At 40.7% G+C, this 20361-nt stretch overlaps 2 protein-coding genes across 2 annotated transcripts in view; both read left to right on the plus strand.

The window, feature by feature from the left end:
* The window catches only part of LOC111219378 (neuron navigator 1-like), a 43167-nt gene extending 35875 nt beyond the window's left edge, over window positions 1–7292 (plus strand). The window contains exons 18-30 of the mRNA XM_022742024.1: window positions 208–383; window positions 675–831; window positions 1198–1396; window positions 1705–1802; window positions 1892–1987; window positions 2478–2646; window positions 3991–4226; window positions 4328–4482; window positions 4622–4693; window positions 5425–5621; window positions 5739–5857; window positions 5997–6194; window positions 6322–7292. Of these exons, the coding sequence (XP_022597745.1) occupies window positions 208–383; window positions 675–831; window positions 1198–1396; window positions 1705–1802; window positions 1892–1987; window positions 2478–2646; window positions 3991–4226; window positions 4328–4482; window positions 4622–4693; window positions 5425–5621; window positions 5739–5857; window positions 5997–6194; window positions 6322–6405 (1956 nt within the window). The 3' untranslated portion in view covers window positions 6406–7292. The remainder of the gene's footprint in view (window positions 1–207; window positions 384–674; window positions 832–1197; window positions 1397–1704; window positions 1803–1891; window positions 1988–2477; window positions 2647–3990; window positions 4227–4327; window positions 4483–4621; window positions 4694–5424; window positions 5622–5738; window positions 5858–5996; window positions 6195–6321) is intronic.
* A 3156-nt stretch (window positions 7293–10448) lies between these two features.
* Window positions 10449–19751, plus strand: LOC111219466 (myosin-binding protein H-like). The gene is made up of 12 exons (XM_022742152.1): window positions 10449–10710; window positions 12279–12413; window positions 13133–13300; window positions 16274–16362; window positions 16467–16662; window positions 16747–16886; window positions 17015–17174; window positions 17430–17566; window positions 18378–18564; window positions 18713–18766; window positions 19503–19534; window positions 19623–19751. The coding sequence occupies exons 1-10, from the start codon at window positions 10449–10451 to the stop codon at window positions 18742–18744; spliced, it is 1506 nt and encodes a 501-aa protein (XP_022597873.1). The 3' UTR covers window positions 18745–18766; window positions 19503–19534; window positions 19623–19751.
* The last annotated feature ends 610 nt before the right edge of the window (window positions 19752–20361 follow it).

The following is a 20361-nucleotide window of genomic DNA, read 5'->3' on the forward strand; positions in this document are numbered from 1 at the left end:
GCTGTGAGCATTATTGACTGATATGTTTTTAAATAATTATATCAATTTTAATTCCTGAAAGTTCAATATCACACCAAGTTATAGTTGGACATTTAGGCCCAGTGTGTTGCCACTAAAATATATAAAGTTAACAGGAAACAACTGTTGTAGTAGTTGTTGTTTTCACATATGTCCTTCTTGTCCGTCTCATATTTCTTCTCTAAACAGTTACGCAGCTCCTTCAACAAGGCTTTTAGTAAGAAGGGCTCCAAGTCAGGCCCATACGCTGACATCGAGGAGATTTCCACCCCAGAATCCTCTGCACCTTCCTCCCCCAAGGTCCACCATGACGGTGATAATCCTCCATCAACGATGAAATCCTCAACCTCTGCATCATCATCCGGGTAAACCTCTACCTACAATGATCTTTTAAACTGACACAACAGTTAAATACCAAAGTAAGTACTTAGAATTTCACTTCAACAGATAAATAAATTAGATGTTACTGTCAGTTATAGATGTAAAAGTAGATAGGTACTTTATGCTTTCTGTAAACATATGTTACTGCCTCTGTTTATTTGTTGAACGTGAACAAGGAAGAAAAGACTTGAAAATGAGGTTTTTTGCCGTCAGTCTGCTGATCCTTGCTACCTTCAGTTCTAAGATGTAATCTTATTTGAACTGAATGTGTCCAGACTCTGTGAAGGAGGTGATGGGGGGGATGAGAAGGTTGTAACAGAGCTGCGCTCAGAGCTGTGGGAGAAGGAAAGAAAACTGACAGACATCCGCCTGGAAGCTCTAAGCTCCGCCCATCAGCTGGAGCAGCTGCAGGAGGCCATGAACAGCATGCAGGTATGTGTGATATGTTCCTTTTCATTATTTCTAGTTTATTACTTTTCTCATAAAAAAAAGAAAAGTTATGGTGATATCTGTGTACAGATATTTGGAGAAGCTATTTTTTTTTCTTTTTTATAAAAATGCAACTGCATCTCTAAATTTTCTCACTTTAATGTGTGAAAAGCCACTTTAGTTGCACGCCAAGGTTCACCAAACAATTTATTAGTAGTATTAGTATTAGTAATGTGGGTTGTCCTTTTTTTATTGTTTCCAAAAATGTGATCTTATGATAGTTAATGTGTAAAACTCTATATTTCCTTCATTGCTAATATTCTTTTCAGTCGACAGAAAATTATTGCTATGTTACTATGTTTTGTGTAGAGGACAGTGGAAAACCTGAAGGCTGAGAACGACCAGCTGAAGACAGGTGGTCTGTCCCCCTGTCCATCTCCTGGGCCCTCCAGCTCTGCCTCCCAGTCCTCAGGTCTCACGGCTCTGGGAAGTTCATCACCTCGACAGTCAGTAGCCATGCAAATGCCCAAGAGCTACAGCAGAGGGATGAGTGAGGGGGGCACCTCAGGTACAGTTCAGTGCCTGAAAATGCAACGTTTTTACCATTGATAGACATGGGGCACAGCACTTAGATTAAATGGTATTTACAAACACAGGACAAAAGGAAAATGTGTGTAATGTCGATATTTAGAGTTTCTATCTTCTGCATGTGCTCATATTACAGCAAAAAAAAAAGTCATAGTGTTGTATTTTCACCATTTTTCTAATAACAATTATTAATCTTCATTTAGGCTATGAAAATCAAAAAAGGATTTTTTATTTTCTTTATTTTCTTTTCTTCCTTTTCTATCCTCTCTGTTGTTGACTCCTCGGTAGATGTCCACTCTGCAGATTCTCTCAGCCTTTCCTCACAGAGAGATGATCACCGTGTCAGGGTGGTGATTTGTGTCGCAGATTTACACGTCTTCAAAGATGTAAGTAGGTTGTTTGTCTTCAGACTAATTACTTACAGACCAATTACGAGCATCGTAGTAAATCTCTGTGTTGCACTTCTTATCAACAGGAGGTTAAACAGCAGGATTTCTTTGTGGGCACTGTCAGGGTGAATGGCAGGATGGACTGGACTATGCTGGACTCAGCGGTCAGCCAGGCTTTCAAGGTGAGATGCCTTCATCTGACAGCTTGGTTCAGTGTGGTCTGAACTGAATGTACAGTTTGTATTAAGCATGTTCACGTTTGTGATTCAGCTGTCACATTAAATTTAGCATGTTGTTACTTCTGAGGGTTTGAACTATTGCACAGTGGTGAAGGCTGAGATACAGGAATAGCATACTTCCACTGAAGTAATGTTTTGATTTGAAATAGACAAACATAGTAAAAGAGGTATTTAAATTTACAGTCTGAAAGGTAATTTAACAAGGTTGTCCAGGTCTTTCTAGAAGGGAATTGCTGGGTTCTTTTTTTTTGTTACGGTATCAAATAAAGACGAAAGGGCCCATGAGCAGGAGCTTGTAACAGATCATATTTACTTTCAACTTTGACATGTATCTAAGTCAGTTCTGAAACATCACAAGGGGCAGCTGGGATCATTTTGTGTCATTTTGTATGCTTTCTGTCCTCAAACACAAATTCGATCCTTTTCCTTCCAGGTGTACATAGCCAAAGTGGATCCCACCTCCAGTCTGGGCCTGTCTACAGACTCCATCTACAGTTACAGTATGGGCCACATAAAGAGAGTGCTGGGAGGAGAGGCTCCTGAGACCCAGCCCTCCCGCTGCATGTCCCGAGGCCCCAGCAGCATCACTGTGTCTCTGAAAGGTGTGTGAAGACACGCAACATGTACAATGATACTTCCAAAGTACATTTATCCTTTAGAAAATGTATTTATGATCTCATTGGATTAAACTGAACATATGTTTTAAACAGACAGTTGAATTCAGCACTGTTAACATAATTTTAAAAAAAGGCTTTTTATACTCAATCAGAAATTTGGGCTAGTGAGGAAAACTTATTTATGCAAGCACTCAAATGTTTGTCGTCTTTCTGCGGCAGAGCCTAGCGGAGTCAGTCCAGCTTACATTTTCAGTGTCAGCTCTCAATTATGAAATCATTAATCTTTCGATAAAAAGCTGCATCCACACAGATCAATTTTGATGGTTTCTTTTGTCAGTCAGAACTTTTGCATCAGCTGTGTTGTGCAGTGTTTATTTGAAGATCCATGTCAGCTGAGTGCAAATCCTCATGTCTGTCTGCTTATCAGGGCGACTGCATGTGGCCCTGTCTGTCTGTATGTCAGAGAGACATACAGCAGACTTTTTTTTCCCTTAACAACTCCTCCTTACGTCCCACATGTGTTCAGTTACATTGAGCTGTGAACTGTCCTCAAATGACCCTGTGGCAGCTGATGAACTCACTAATTCAACAACATTAAAATATGGTTTTCTGAAAATAGATTTTTCTTAGTTATTTTACATGAATTTGGTTATATTATGCATTCACTCCAAACATTAACACTACAAGTGCAAGTATATATGTGGATAATATACAATATATTTCAATAACAGCAGTGTTTTGGTTTGCGAGTAGCACATATGTGAAGCCCATTAATGACTCTCAAGCAGAGCTGTGATCAGTGAGGAGCGTTGAGATTCTGGTTTGGTAGTCGACACTGCGCCTTTGCATGCAGGAATGCAAGGAGTGACGTGCTAGGAGAGCTGGGAAAGCAGCGGCAGTCCAGACAGAGTTCTAGGTAACATGAGCCCAGCGTAGCCAGGCCCAGCTGGTCGACCAGCCTCAGACACATGGGCCCCATAGATGTTAAGGTGGAACATTACACTCCTGCAGGCCGGTGGAGGGTGCTCAGACTCACTACAGTTGACGCAAAGTTATTTTCAGACCAAAATGCTTGAGCTCCATGTTGCTTACGAAGGACATGGGAGGTGATATAAAACCATTTTTTTCCACAACATCTTCTTGCCCCAGTCCTTCCTGTTTGTAATGAATATTCTTTCTGGGATACATATTAACATAATTCTTAACAAGTATTTGAATATCAAGTATCAAAACTGCACTTCATTACCAATTCAAATATGTCCTGTGAATTTGCAGGTAGTCATCAACTTCGCTGTTTATTGATTCTCACTTTTCCCTCACTATGTCCAGGTTTGAAGGAGAAGTGTGTGGACAGCCTGGTATTTGAAACTCTCATTCCCAAACCCATGATGCAACACTACATCAGTCTGCTACTCAAACACCGCCGTCTCATCCAGTCTGGACCGAGCGGGACGGGTAAGACCTACCTCGCTTCCCGGCTGGCTGAGTACCTGGTGGACCGCAGCGCCCGCGAGGTCACTGAAGGCATCGTGGTCACTTTCAACATGCACCGCCAGTCGTGCAAGGTGACAGAAACTGATGAACCCGAACAACAGTGGCTTATTTGGTGTAATGTTGTCAGCTTCCTGTTGTCATCCTCTGTCCCCCTCTCTCTTTCTCTCCCCAGGATCTGCAGCTTTATCTTTCCAACTTGGCCAATCAAATAGATCGAGAAACCAGCACATCAGAAATACCACTGGTAGTCATTCTGGACGATATTCACGATCCTGCTTCCATCAGTGAACTCGTCAATGGTGCTCTCACCTGCAAATATCACAAATGGTAATCTCCACATATGGAAAATGGCTGGAAAAATATTCATATAAATATTAATATAACATTATTGTTATATTAATAGTAATTATTGATATAATCAAACAAACGTATATGTGTATAAGATGTGTACAATTCTTCATTTCAGTCCTTACATTATTGGAACAAGCAATCAGCCAGTGAAGATGACTGCGAACAACGGCCTGCACCTCAGCTTTAGGTTGGTTGGAGAAACACTCCTCTACTTTTGTACTTGCGTGTTATGGTCTGTGGATGAATTCCTTCTGAGTATGTTGAGATTAGGTTTGAAGCTCGCTGTAGAATAAACCAGTCAATACAATAAAAGCGTCTGTTAGCAAGTCAATGATAAAGTGTGAGTTAATGTGTTGCTAGTGTTTGATTTAATAAAGTTCGATTTCAGTCAGTGCTGTGAGGACTAATAATGACTTTACTTTGTTATGTTTGAGACTCGGTGAACAAAAATATTTAATAATGTAACTACAATAACAACAGAAATAAACTTTTCACTGTAACTCATACCTTTTGAAAAGAGAAATCTTCTATGTTGTGCTACTAAAGGATTTGACAAGATTTTGTTAAGTTATACAGAACGTCACAGATTGCATTGGAAATATTTGGTTGAATGCTACTGTCTCACTGATGAAGGGAGAGGATACAGCTATGTGAAATGGAACAAGATTTAAATAAAAACCTGTTTTGATAATAAATGAATATTTCTGATATTGATCATCTCATTTGGTTTTCACTGTCAAAATATGGCAGGTGCTATATATAGAGCACAGTCCAGTTTTCCACCAGTCCCTCCCTACGGCTACAGCTTGAATCTAATGTTGATGTAGATAAGAGGGATAAAGGACTAGCCGGCTGATGTACACATCCATTTGTCTGTATTGTGATGTGATTTTTTGCTTGTGCCTTTCATTTTCTTAGGATGGTGACCTTCTCCAACAATGTGGAACCAGCCAATGGCTTCCTGGTGCGTTATTTGCACAGGAAGCTGATGGAGTCGGAGGACGAGAAGAACCTGACCAACGAAGACCTGATCAAGGTGTTAGACTGGGTGCCCAAACTCTGGTATCACCTTCACACCTTCCTGGAGAAGCATAGCACATCAGACTTCCTCATTGGTATGAAACTCTCTAGACAGGTCAAAACCCTAGGGCTGCGGAAAGCTTTTTTTATTTTGTGGGGAGTATTGACTCTGTGTGTCCTCATGGTACTTTCTTCCTCCCTTGTGTCCTCAGGCCCATGCTTTTTCCTGTCATGTCCAGTCACAGTAGACGAGTTTCGATCATGGTTCATTGATCTTTGGAACCACTCTATTATTCCATACCTGCAAGAGGGAGCCAAGGATGGCATCAAGGTGAGAAACGACACGTAGCAAATCGGGAAAGCTATCTCCAGCTTGCAGTAGATTCCTCCTCAGGAAGTGTTGTTGGCTTCGCTTTCACAGGAGATGTTACGCTCTAATTTTACTGTTGTGGTATGTTGTGACACTTAAGGTCCACGGCCAGAAGGCGGTATGGGAGGACCCAGTAGAGTGGGTGAGGGGCACCCTGCCTTGGCCGTCTGCCCAGCAGGACCAGGCAAAGCTCTTCCACCTTCCTCCCCCCAGTATTGGCTCCAGCAGCCCCAGTCAGCCCTGTGAGGAGAGGCCTCACAAGGAGACTCCACCCAGCTCTATGGAATCTGATCCACTGGTTAGTATTTTACACATTTCATGATATTTTTTGTGTTTTCTCAGAATTATAAGCTTTGTTGTTTAATTAAAACCGGAATGGGTCTTTAGGATTTCTGATTTTTGGCTTCTTCTCTTCTTTGTTGTAGATGGCAATGCTTTTGAAACTTCAAGAGGCTGCCAATTACATTGAATCCCCAGACAAAGAAGACCCTAGCCTGCCTAAACTTTGAACACAAAGCCTACACTTTAACACTTAGCACTTCAAATTTTATTTTTCCCTCCACTGTACTGAGACAGTGCACGTTCAGGAACAAATGAACCCTCAGAAATGGTTGTAAGGTGATTTAAACCGTCATTTCCACCGTAAGTTAAAAGTGTAACTGGGTCATTACAAATCATTTTAATACATACAGTATTTTCAAAAACTGTTCACAAGTATTGGATGAAAAGCTATATTCCATTACATTCCTATGTATTTGACTGGATGACATTCATTTGAGTTCAGATCCCTTTACCCCCATGTTGTCCCTCAGTGCTCTTAGATCGGTGCTAATAGATCTATGGAGCTCATTTTCTCAGCACTTAGACTTCAGGTGATTCCTGCAACAGCACATACAGTCCATCCCGTGTTGTGCTGAAGTGCTTCATGGGATATGGGGTGCTTGTCAGCAGGAGCTATTCTCAATTAATGGTGACTCATTTTGGAAAAGAGTATGACAGCATGACAGATGCTACTGTTTTTTGCAAAGTTCTTTGGTACATATCGACTGTATAAGTCTCTGAAGGCCAAATCTTATACATATGCAATCCTGAACTTTACAACCCGAGCAGGTGAAACAGATAAAAATGCCTTAAGAACAAAGACGTCAAAATCACCTCAACTTCAACAGAGTGCACTGGTGCTTTCATCAACATCATCCCAGCTAAGACAGTCAGAAATCAGTCATTTTTTCAGCTTTATAAATAATTTATTTCAATTAATCATCTTTATTTTTCAGAACAATAATTATACAACAGTGTAGGATCAAATTGCAGTGCTAATTTTCACATATTTGTACATCTACTTTTATGGTTTATAAGTTTGAAAATGAAACTTGCTGTCATACTCTTTTTTGCATACAACAAAACGTATTTATTAGGGATGTGAGTTCATTAATTTGTCGTACCATTTTTCCCAAGCACTTAATTTAGTTTTATTAACTGCTTAATGTAAAACAAGCAGTATCACCAATGTTGCTATATATAAATATATATAAATATATATATCTATATATATATCTATATATAGATATATATATAGATATATATATATCAGGTATTAGATACTTAATACACAGGGATAATATAACATAACAAACACCCTCTGACTAAACAGATTGAGATGATGCTATTTGAATCCAATTCAGATTTCTTTGTCGATACAGTTTATCCAGGAAAGATTATGTGTCAAATCTTTCCCCCCATGTTTAGAATAGTTACTGTATATATTATGTACATACAATCAGGCTACATCACAGTTATTTTATCTACATTAGTTGGTGCAAATATCTAATATACTGAACCAAATACTGTACTTTAGTCATGCATATTGACTGTCAAGTAAAGGGTTTAAGTTTAAACAATGAACATATAGAAAACACTTATAAAACAACCATATAACAGTATCAATCATCTAGTAGGTGCTTTTTAAGGAAGCCTTATCACAAAGCTCCACTGCAAAACACTTCTAACAATGGCTGAGTAGAGTGACTTTAAAGCTACCTATGCCCATTTCATTTGCAACAGTTCCTGCACTCCACAAACTGAGTTACAAATCTGCTTGTCATCCTCATTTAGGTGCGTATAGTGCTCTTTAACAGTGTCCCAAACTTGTAGTGTTGAATAAAGATTATGTAGACGTTCGGGATAGGTTAGCAAAGAGTTTTGTGTCATAGATCAGTCGAACGCTAAAGAAATGTGAAATTGATCTGGGAGATGATTTCTGGTATATTTAAGACGTGTTGTTGACCAAGTGTTGAAGACATTACGTAGAGGCAGTGAAGTCATGTGACACATTGTGTGGTGTACGCCCATGTTGATGTCGTACGGTATTCATATTTGAGAACATTTTGGGTACACGACAAAGAAACCAACAAATTATGAAGAGTAAAAAATGGGAGATTAAAAGACTTTATAAGGTACTTTGTGTAGATTTTTGTAAAGAGCCCTAATGGAGTAAAAGACAGATAAAGCTTATGGTTGTGCAAGTGGTGTCGAAATAATTCATCTGTTCATCCCACACTGTGTCATTGTTTAGGAGCTCAGACTAAACCTCACATGTACGTAAACCCTGTAAATGAATGTCAGACCACTTTTATGACAGCTTAACGCGAAAGTTGAACATTTTAAATGGTGTCTGAGCTGCCCATTGCTTCATTATTGCACTGTTTGCATAAGGCTGATAACGAAACTTCAAGCTTATCCGTAGCTCTGATTGGTCGCCTGCAAACAAAAAAAAAAAAGAATGAATTAAATACATTACAGAGGAAAAGATGCCAAATGGTTGGTGAGTCTCACCCTGGCCATATGCCGTTTGAGAATCGTTTCCGTTATTGTAAATATTTCAGATATTAGACAGTATTACCGAATCCCACCATGATCTGTTTCTGCAGGTTAACAAAAGCCATCAGCTCGAGCTTCTCATCTCATTCACTGGTTGTTGTGCCTGTTGCTCTGTAGTACTGTAGCTGTGATTTGTGTTTGCTTACTAGTGTATCAGGACTATGCAGCAACTTCTACTGGTGTTGGCGATCAGCAAATGTCTGAACTTCACGAGCAAACGCGGTGTGTTTTCATCTGGTCTGTCTTTGAGTTCTTAATTCGGACCAAACTGCACCACAGGATAAAAGTGGAAGTTTGCCTGAGCAGGTGATACTGAGCCTTAAAGAGAGGAGGATTTGTTTGGCGTTGCATTGAAGACAGGGTTCATGGTTGTAGTTCAAGAAATTCAGCTATTTGGAAGCTGTTTCATGTGTTTTGTCCTTATGAATGGCAAGAAAAGTAACGCAACTGGATTTGTGAATGGTCAAATGACGATAAACAATTAAAGATGATTAAGAATCAAATTATGAGACTGAAATAGTTGGCAAGAATCAGCTCTTCACTGTTTGCATAGTTGATTTTAAGTAGAAATAAAGCAGATAATAGGATAAATCGGAATATCTTAGGCCAATACAGGTTGCTGAATAGTCATATTTTTGCAAAGCTTGTTGTGGACTAAACTAAGATTTCAAAAAAAAAAATGTTATGCGATATCTAATGTCACTGACGTGCAAATGTTAAGGGTTTCTAAGTGTTGTAAATGCATGTAAACTTGCTGTGTGATGAGGAAAAAATGTTAACATTGATGTATTGTTTAGGAAAATCATTCTAGATAATGTTTTCCTTTTTAATACTCAGATATTTGATATTTCTTTTTTTTCTAAAGAATCCTTTGTAAAACTTAATTTCTCTATTTTGTACAGGACATCATTGTAAAGATTGTAAATAGGTCAGCATTCTGGATGCGGCAACAATCATTGAGGAGGGAAAAAAATGATTGAGGGAAAGGTATATTTCTTCAGAGTTGGGTCCAATACATGGATAAGGCATGCTTCTGAAAGCTTTCATCCACCTATCACTGTTTGTTGGAATCAATAAAATACATGTTATATTTATTCTGGCTCCTTGTGTGTCAATTTGACAGTGTTGACCCTATTAATAGAACTGCATCAGTCCTCTAGTAGTGCATAGGCCTTAAATAATCATGAATCATATCAATTTTATATTGAATTTGCCACATTTACAGTACTCAGTGCTTAATGGAAACTTCACTAAAAAAGAACAGCTAAGAAAATAATCCTTGTATTAGCCTGAATTAATATTATAATTATAACATAGTTATTAAATGTGTTTAAAATCCAGCAATGTTTGAGTAAAGCAGTAAAGACCAATTGAAAGCAAACTTACTATTGTATTTTATATATATGTTCTCATCTTTATATATTTCTATTTATTCAGGCCATATTTTATATAATAAAAGAGGTAATGATGTGCAATGAATGTTGATGAGTGAGACACATAGACATAGCGGTCTGAGTCATACATGGTGCCCAGTATCTGTTACATGTAATTCACGGTGGGCGGTGCTTGAACCTGCCCAGCTCTATATAACCCTTCCGCCCCCACAGGAACGATGGCATTGGATACAGTGTTAAGGACTTAACCGCGTTGGGAATTAGCTGCAACCTCCATCATGCCGTCCAAGCCTGCCCCAATCAAGAAGGCGGCTAAGAAAGAACCAGCCAAGAAGGAGGAGGAGAAGGCCCCTGAGCCCGCTCCCGAACCGGCCCCAGAGGTGGCTCCCGAACCCGCTCCTGCCGAGGCTGCCCCCGCCGAGGCCGCTCCTGCCGAGGGCGCCCCAGCCCCCGCTGAGGGCGAGGCTGCACCTGCCGAGGATGCCGCTGCTGCCCCGCCAGCTGAGGAGCCCAAAGCCCCCACCCCTCCACCCCCAGATGGTAGGCGCAGCGGCGTGTGAGCCTTGAGTTGCCGTCGGTCATACAAGCGTACACCCCACCTCTATTTTCTTAGTCTAGTCGCGGTGGGTGAACGCTGGATACTTTGTTCAACACTTTCCGAAGCCTAAGTAGTCGGTTCAGTTCATGTTAAGCACGCGGTAACCTTTACGCACGTGCGCTTGTGCGCGCTCATTGTGAAGGTGCTGTGGGTAAGAAGATCTAGCCATGTAGACAAAACGGAAACTGCATGGTCACTTACTGCACACTCCACCTGCTTGGACTCTTACAGCTTTTAACTGCCTCATTTCTAAAAGTCACTTAAAGTCACTGACGCGGTTCAAGGACGCTCTGCCTTCATTGTGCTACTTCAGTGAAAGATCCACGCCTCACAAGCAAACATTAACAAACCCAAATATCTAAATGAGTTGAGAAAAAACGTCACTGATTTGCTGTGCTCACATTACAGAATAATGTATAGCTCATATGAACGACACTTGTTCAACTTTCTTTACAATTCCTAATATTTAACACCATCTTCAGTGAATAGGATTCATTCATTTATGATCTAACATCCTCATCAGCTGCTCCAGTTGATGAAGCTGCTGCTCAGCCACTGTCTCTCTTTTTACCACCTAACTCACTCATTTCTGTTCATTTTAACTTTTGCTTTTTTTGTTGTTGATAGATTTAACCCCCTGTTTTGAAAATAATATGAAATATTTTCAAAATGTTGTATGTATATATATACTCATATCTTCTAACCTCTAATATCAGCGGCTGCACCTGCTGCAGAAGAATCACCAGGTGCCGCCGCTGCTGCCGAGGCCCCAGCTGGTGGTAGGACTCATGAGCCGTGTCAGATCTTATATGAACCAACAAACTCTTAAAAACACTAACTGACTCCTTTATAACACTTTGAACATAGCGTGCAGTCTCAGCACACACATTATCATCTGTTAGAACACGTCTCATCTGCTTAATGCACTAATTATTCATACCTCATATTTAGTAATAGCTGCAGCCACAGAGGAAACTGCTGCTGCTGCTGCTGACTCTGAAGCAACTGCAAAAACAGAACATGTTCCTGTTCTCTTCTCTCTCTTAACTGTGAATATTTGGATTTATCATTGGAAACGAATTGGATGAACAGCCTGTGATCATTGTAAATCATTTGACCTCCCAGTAAAGGAGACAGAGAGCTGTGAAGTAAACATGTAGATTATATTTAATGCTGCTGTATCGCTCTGCTCATCACATGCTGCCAATAATAATGCAAATGCTTATTTAACATTAGCTGAAGCTGGTGAGGCGCCTGCACCAGAAGAGCCTAAAGCACCCACACCTCCACCACCTCCACCCAAAGGTAACCCTTCATTTAAAGGAAAACTTCACTTCAGTGTGACGTGATTCTCCTTTCATCATTTGTTCTTTCGTTATTACAGCGTTACGTTAAAGAACTGCACCATCTTGTGACCTCCAGCTTTGAACCGATTTCTGTATGATTTGGGTGCGTTTCTACCACCTGTCATTGCCAGTTCAATAATTTTATGTTGTCACGGCATCTGCAGAGCCCACAAGCGCTCCTCTGGATATGTTCGTTGAGGACAAGAACGACACCTCAGTTACCATCATCTGGAGCCAGCCAGAGACCGTCGGCCTGTCCGGTCTGGATGGATACACCATTGAAGTCTGCAAGGATGGAAGTAAGCCCTGCTCTGCTTTGGACCAGGTGCACCGCACACTGGCTCGTGCACGGATGGGGTTAGATTATTAATACACTGTGACAAAAATGCCAGCTGACCTTTTTAATTATTTTTCAAAACTTTTATTTCAAAAGCCTATTTTAGGTTTTGATATTAACTATCCTTATACAGTACGACTGCTACGTGTTGAGGTGAATTTTAAATACACCCATATAACATGTTAAATTGCTGTTTTAATGTGGGTCAGCCATATCAGTTGCAGCTGTCCCTGAAGTGTCACTCGCAGAGTTATATCATGAGCTACCTTACTTCTCCCTACAAGGAAAGAGGCATTTCAGGAGCTGCTGTGGTCTCGCTGGAGGTCCTGCTTTTAGACTTACAGCCCTAAGCTAATATCAGCAGCAGTTCAATGTGGGCTTGATTTAGCAGCCAGGGCACGCCGTTTACCCACAGAACAGCAATTTCATCTCTAATACAAGAAATTTATGTCAAATATAGTCATTATTTTCATCACAAAGCTGAAAAGCGAGCAGCGCTTAGTCTCCTAATTTGTTAATTCTCAAGTCTCTTGTGAATCAGAGTAAATTCCTCTCATTCTGCCTGCCGTTTGCACATCCTTCACACTTAAATCACTGTTATTTATCCTTTAATGAAGAGATAAACAACAGCTTTATAAACCCTGCCAGTCTGTCTTCATTATGTATAATTTTCCCATGCAGCTGAGGACTGGAAAGCAGTTAACGAGGCTCTGCAGAAGTCCTGCCGCTACGTTATCAAGAACCAGACCACAGGTGACCGTCTGAAGATCCGTGTGGTGGCTGTGAACGCCGGCGGCCGCAGCCCCCCCGTCACCCTGCCCGAGGCTGTCCTGGTGAAGGAGGTGGCTGGTAAGAAGAAGTGTTCGCAAAGATACATTTTAGCTCAGAACAGAACATATAGTAAAGTGTATTTTCAACAGAATAAATGAACCACTTACTCGGTTGTTCTCTCACTCAATCGCAATAAAATGAAGGATAAGAACAGATGCATCATATAGATGAGTAACCTATCAATATACACAGGAATGAGTGAAAAAAGACTTTGCAAATGAGTTGTTGATAAAAAAAACATAAAAAAGAAGAGGAGCCATAAAATGCAGAAAAGTGAGAACATTTAAAATGCTAAATATGTGCAGTACAGACTTCAAAGCCTTTTGTTCTATATACAACACGAGGCACTGAAACACAAATTAAAAGCTACTAATACTGCATAAAAATGTGTACTGATACACAAATGAGTGACACATCAGGCTCTAAAAGTCATTATTTGGCCATTTTCTCTGAAAAATTCTTTTAAATTTAGCAGCTAAAATGTGGGCGTCAGGCACAACACGAGCCTGGTCTTAACTCCCACATGACGAAAGTTATAATCAAATCCAGACAGGTCTAATTGTAATGTAAAATAGATGTTTTAATTTCTACAGTTCAAGAAGGAAAGAAAACACTTAACAAACTGAGTGATTGAACTTTTTCTGATGATCAGATTAATCCATCTGTAAAATATGTGAAAACAAATATGGGACACACCATTTGACACAGTGTCTGGGCTTAAGCTTTACAGAGCGATTTATTAATGGAATGGGGGGGGGGGGGGTTGTAAAGTGCAGGAGTCAAAGGGAAACAGCTCAGCAATGTTTTCCTTCAGCTGTCCGTGTTCTGTTGGCACATACCTGCAGAGTTAACGGTATAAAACTATGGTCTTCTCACTCATTTCCACTTTGAGTTGAAACGCCGATCCAACCGAGCACAGTGCGATAATTACGCACTTGTTAAGTGGGTGGTTTTACTAATGCTGTACAGCTTACAGTGTTAATCATAGACATTATATGTAGAGTGATTTGTGGTAAAATAATGACTGGACCCCGAGGACTTTAAAAGGAGGAGCTGCGTTACTTTGGCTCACTCACAAATCATCGTTATGCGTAATGGAGAGTCGGACAGGGAACTTGATCCCTGCTGGACTGGCAATATTTCAATAATCGTGTCCATGTTCACCGCTTGTGTTCACCATAGCAGGCGGTCCACATATAGAAAGAACTTGTGAAATGTTTCCGACAAAATGACCACAAAGCTTTGGAAAAATAGCTGGGATGTCCCTGCTATTAACACGGATTTTTCTGTGGAAGGTTTGGCATTGCATTGTGATCCCTGCCAGGATTCATGCTGAGGGGGAAGCGTCAGGCTCCTTTCTGCAAGATCGATGGTGACAAGCAGGTGGGGGGGCGTGGGGGAGTAGAGGGGGTGGAGAGCACATTCCAGTGCGTCCAGTCTCTGAGTAGAGAGGGGGTGGTGGGTGTTGGGGCTGCTGGGTCTTGATCCAACTTCTCAGGTGACACCTAAATCTCATGACACTTCCAGAGATTCACTGTTTATTTTGAAACATGCCACAGACTTTACAGGTACAATGTTCATTAAGCCTAATCCTGTCCACATGAAGTGGTAAGACACTTAACCTGCAGTATGTTTATTCTAATATACAGACGTACTTTATTTCATCCCATTTTCTTTTCCTTTGGCACCAAATCATTTATGTTGCAGTTTATATTAACAGTTTCCTGCTGTTAAATAGCAGGGAAGTAATGTCTATGTTGCTGAACTTATCCATGATTTTAAAGCATTCTGATGCGAGTGGGAGTAACTGAAGCTCCGACTAATGCGTCACGAGGAGAGGCGATATACTACAGGATGTCTGCTTTATTTAGAGACCTGACAAATGTTGCTCTGCTGGACTCAGCAGGTGGTGCTTCTCACCAAATCACTTTTACAAATGAGCCCCGGCAAGATACTTGTGAGGCTTAAATATCACTTGAAACGTCTCGGTGGCTAACTATCCTCATGATTTTAGTGAGTTATTTTTAGCTTGGAGGGAGGTAAAGGTGGGAGCTGGGGTCTGTGAAAGATTTTACATCTAACATACCTTTACTAACTAAGCCACCAAGAGCGGTAATAGCCTGTGATATTCTAATAATAGTTCATATCTATGATTAATTACTTATTTACAGGTTTAAACTAAAATGTCTAGATGTTCCTTTCTGCTATTGCTACATACCTCACGTTAGCATTAACAGCTATTCACTTACCAGTCTAGAAGAAACGTTGTGAGTTCAGCATTAAACTTCATTCCTTAACTTTTCTCCGGTGGTGGAAGGCAACGCCAATGTCAACTCTTTCTGCTGAAATTAGCACACTAACCAGCTAGCCCGTCTCGTCACTTTCCGATAGCGACTCACTGTAGCCTCCGGTCTGCCCTGAAGACGTAGCGCTGCTTAGAGGGCAAATGATAACCTCTTGTCTTGTAAACGAGACGGTGGGCGAATCTGTTGTCAGGCAACAATCACCACCACCGGCTCCCGACAAGAAACCATGTTCATCAGCAGAGAAAACTTACCAATAACCTCTTTAAACAGGGCTCCCCAGTGTCCATAGACTTCCAGTATTATATACGACTCCTCATTTTATTTACCTTCATTATAATGTATAGAAAGCCCTTTGTTGCTGTAACATTAAAACATTAACCAGTTAAAGCACAGACACACCTTGATGGCACCAGTGAAACTTCCCTGACTCAGATGGGCTTAGATCAGCTCAGCATGCTAATCGATTTCCTCAAGATTTGTTGGTCACAAAAGGATCTGAAATCCTTTTGTTTCACTCACACAGATCCCAAAGATCCTGTTCAGGCTGTTTCTGTCCTTCACTGACAGACAGGGGAAGCAGCAGCAGATGAAAGAACATAAAAAAGGCTCTCAGTAAATGATGTGTAAATGCTGACTTACTGTAATAACAATCACTGATTGCTTCAGTCTGTGTTTTTCTCTCTAGACCGCCCCAAGGTTCGCCTGCCTCGTTTCCTCAGGCAGAGATACGTCGCTCACGTCGGAGACAAGATCAACCTGACCATCCCCTTCACAGTAAGCTGAATATGACCGCTTCTTCCTGTGTGTGCACGATGGATAAAACTAGGCTCAACTCTGTAAAACTTATTTGTCTCACCACCCGTCCCTCCTCTCCCAAGGGTAAACCCAAACCTGTGGTCTCCTGGACAAAGAACGGACAGCCTCTGGACACAAAGAGGGTGAACATCCGCAGCACTGAAAGAGACAGCATCCTGTTCATCCGTACGTCTGAGAGAGACGACTCCGGAGTCTATGAGATGTGCGTGAAGGTGGACGACTTTGAAGACAAGGCCTCACTCACCCTTCAAATTGTTGGTGAGCGAAATGTTTATATTGCGTGAGTGAGGAAATTCAAAACTGAAGTGTTTGATACTATAATCAGTGGCTGTTTGCTCACAGAGCTGCCAGGACCTCCTGCCTCTGTGAAGATTGCAGATACCTGGGGCTTTAATGTTGCTCTGGAGTGGACCGTACCCAAGGACAACGGAAACACAGACATCACAGGTTACACAGTGCAGAAGGCCGACAAAAAGACTGGAGTAAGTCGTTTTACAATACAAATGTACATTGATTATTCATAGAAGGATTCCAGTAGATTTATTCATCATGTCTTTGCTGTGTGTGTGTGTGTGTGTGTGTGTGTGTGTGTGTGTGTATGTGTTCACAGGACTGGTTCACTGTGATGGAGCATTACCATAGACTGAATGCCACCATCTCTGACCTCATCATGGGCAACACCTACAAGTTCAGAGTGTTTTCTGAAAACAAGTGCGGAATGAGCGAGGACGCCGCTATTACAAAGGAGGAGGCCAAGATCCTGAAGACAGGTACCTCTGAGCTTTTATTACTACTCAACAGCAGTGAAGTAAACACTGGAGGAATTCATTTATCACTTTATTCATCCCATCTGAAGCTGTTGTCTCATTTGTCTGTCCTTTACTTCCTAATTCTGAGAACTGTTGTGATGTCAGGGGAAGGTTTTCAGGAAATCCCTCATCGGCGAGGCTTAACCGATTGATTTACAGTATATCAGCTAGACTGTGCAGTAGCAGTTGTGTAGTTAATTCTCTTCCTTTGTGCAGGTATTGATTACAAGCCTCCTGATTACCAGGAGCACAACTTCACAGAGGCTCCCAAGTTCACCACCTCCCTGAGTGACAGAGCCACTACTGTCGGCTACAGCACCAAGCTGCTCTGCTCCGTCAGGGGACAACCAAAAGTACAGTAACAACATTTACCTTCTTCTTTCAATTCCAATTTAACCAACAGTACCAGCAAGATATTGTCTCATTTACTTTGGCGGCTAAGACACTAGAACTGTGTAGGTTTAAGGTTCGCTCGGATGATTTTGCATGTTTTAACCCAGTAAGCACAAACACTGCAGAAGGTAGAGGTGCAGTTTAAAAACATATTGGTATGTTTTGAGCGTGCATTCAATGTTTGCTCGATTAGACTGTAACACCAGTGGTACCAACAGGTTAAACCTTTGCCTAGACAACTTTTTAGCAGCTTAGTCATCATAATGCGGTGGTGCCTGGCCGTATTAAGAGTTTTTGTGGGTGGGTGTGTTTGCTCTGAGCTGACAATGCTGATGATCTTCACCTGCCTCTGTTAGCCTGCTGTCTGAGCCTCTCACCTCCTCTTTGGGATCATAACTCCGCCGGGTTGCCAGCAGGACGGTAACATAGATGGTCTTGATGAGAAGGTTAGAGTTTTGACGCAGGGGAGGCGGGGAAGAGGCCATAAGGGTTACAGGTCAGCTGGGAAGCAGGGTCACATGTGTAACATTCCCTGTGGGGCCCCAGGAGGTCCTCACCATGTCAGCGCCATTAAAACTTCCAAACTGGGTGTGTGCTGTGTGTCCACTTCAATCACCAGAGCTCCTCTCGTCAAGTGGCACAAACATAAATAGAAACAACACTTGCGCTTGTTTATTTATGAGATGTTTTAATATAATTACTTGTCTTGGAGGAAAGTGTTTTTTAAAAAATCACATTTTAATCATAATATAAAAATCTGTTTTTCTACAGCCCAAGGTTCAATGGATGAAGAACCAGATGATCATTGGAGACGACCCCAAGTTCAGGCAGATCTGCGTCCAGGGTATCTGCTCTCTGGAGATCCGTAAGCCCGGTAACTTCGACGGAGGTGTGTACTCCTGCAGAGCCAAGAATGATCTCGGAGAAGCAACTGTCAGCTGCAAACTGGAGGTCAAACGTAAGTCAAGATCTTGAATCTGAATCAAGATCTTCCGTCTATTTATGGGTGTAAACATTGTGTTTAGTTGTAGAGTTGTAGCATTTGCTTTACCAATATTTGAGTGCTCACCTTGTGAAAACTAACAACTTGTCTTTCTGTTGAACAGAGCCAGTGGTTGCAGATGCAGATAAGAAATAGGTCAACATTCTCATAATCACAGGTCAGAAATCATCAGGATCGTATATGAATATTGTCCTTGATTGTACTTGATTTTCGCACACAGACTACAAGTCAAAACAAATTAGAATCAACCTTGTTAACCTCAATCAAACCTTATAAACACGGCTGAGTTGTACTCTAGTTGTATTGTTAAATTTTAACTTGCTGTGCAATTTGCAATCACGGTTACTTGTGAAATTAATGTCACAAAAGTGGAACAATTAAACTGGATGTATTGGATATGTTGGTCTATATGGGTCCTGAGGTGACATCTGCCTTCTCCATGACTTACTTTCCATACATGGAGGGCACTAAACTTGGAAAAGGTGGCCTCTGCCACTGAAAGAGTCCAAGAGGTAGCAACCATAAATTAAATCTGTTATGGCTCCTCATGTACTTGGTTAGGAGACTTAATCACATTTCCATGACTCAGCAGTAGCAGCAGCAGCAGCAGCAGCCTCCTTTAGGACACGGAGATATTAGCATTTTATTTGCAGAACACTTAAAAGGTTTTTGAAGCTTTAATCCATGTAATGTTGCATTTTTCTTCAAAATTGAATTACTATATAAGTTATTTCTGATATATATATATTTATAATTTTAAAAATGCAGATATAACTTTGCTCAGTTTTCTTTCTCTCTAAAGTGATTCTCTCTGCCATTTCTGCAAATGCAGTTCTCACTCTTTCTTAACACCTGTTGCTGTTATTTGTTCATCTGTTGCAATCCCAAATTAGGAGCAGACGGAATGAGGCCTTTGCAGCCTAAGGTGCGTGACACTTTTAGCCAATCTAAAACCGGCCTCCACCATGATAAATCAAGAGTTCAAAGTTTAAAGTATTTCTTTATCTCTACAGGAAGGTGCTGGATTCCTGGAAGAACATGTACAGTATATATGGCTGGTGACCACACTACACGAGGGTTGTTGCCTGTGACCTCTTGCCAAGTGTTACCCGATGTTATGATGAACAATTGTTGTCGCTTTGCGTCTTTCCACTACATTATTAAGTCCATATCCATGTCCACAATCAGCTATTTCCCCAACGATACTGTCTATGGTAACTAAATTATCACATGGTCAAACACTATACCTCCCTAGTTTATCATCTTGTCAGTCTAACTAGGTGAATGCCAACAAAATCATAGCATGAATTTACTGTTCCTCATAGGAGATCTACATGTAACATCTACGTGTTTATATCAATAAATAATTTAATTTCTGGTTTTGTTTTTTCAATACAGTGTCTTTTATAAATTGAAATCTGCAGTAGAAATATTGTAAAGGCTTATTCTCAATAATAATAATAATAATAATAAAAAAATACTTTATTTGTAAGAACTTTTCAATATAGATAACAAAGTGCTTCACAAGTTTCTAATAATAAGTGGGTGATACATGATATTTACTTAAGAAATTCTTATCTTCCTTACAATTAATGCCAAATTAAAATTATCTTTTCAAAATAAAAGTTTACCAAGACTTTAAAAAAAAGAGGGAAAACTGCTAAAACACTGCTTTAGAAACTCTTTTTGATAGGTCTATCTGGCCTGAAAGCTTCTGTATCTGCAGAGTGATTTAATTACTTCTGCTACAGT

Source organism: Seriola dumerili, unplaced genomic scaffold (assembly GCF_002260705.1).
Source record: "Seriola dumerili isolate Sdu_G_001 unplaced genomic scaffold, Sdu_1.0 BDQW01000066.1, whole genome shotgun sequence".
In the NCBI taxonomy this organism is placed as follows: Eukaryota; Metazoa; Chordata; class Actinopteri; order Carangiformes; family Carangidae; genus Seriola; species Seriola dumerili.

Excerpts from the sequence above, each read along its gene's own strand:
- LOC111219466 (XM_022742152.1), top strand. The coding sequence starts at position 10,449 with ATGCCGTCCAAGCCTGCCCCAATCAAGAAGGCGGCTAAGAAAGAACCA. Across the intron at positions 10,711-12,278 it reads CACCCCTCCACCCCCAGATG|AGCCCACAAGCGCTCCTCTG; the intron begins GTAGGCGCAGCG and ends CGGCATCTGCAG. Across the intron at positions 16,363-16,466 it reads ACCTGACCATCCCCTTCACA|GGTAAACCCAAACCTGTGGT; the intron begins GTAAGCTGAATA and ends TCCTCTCCCAAG.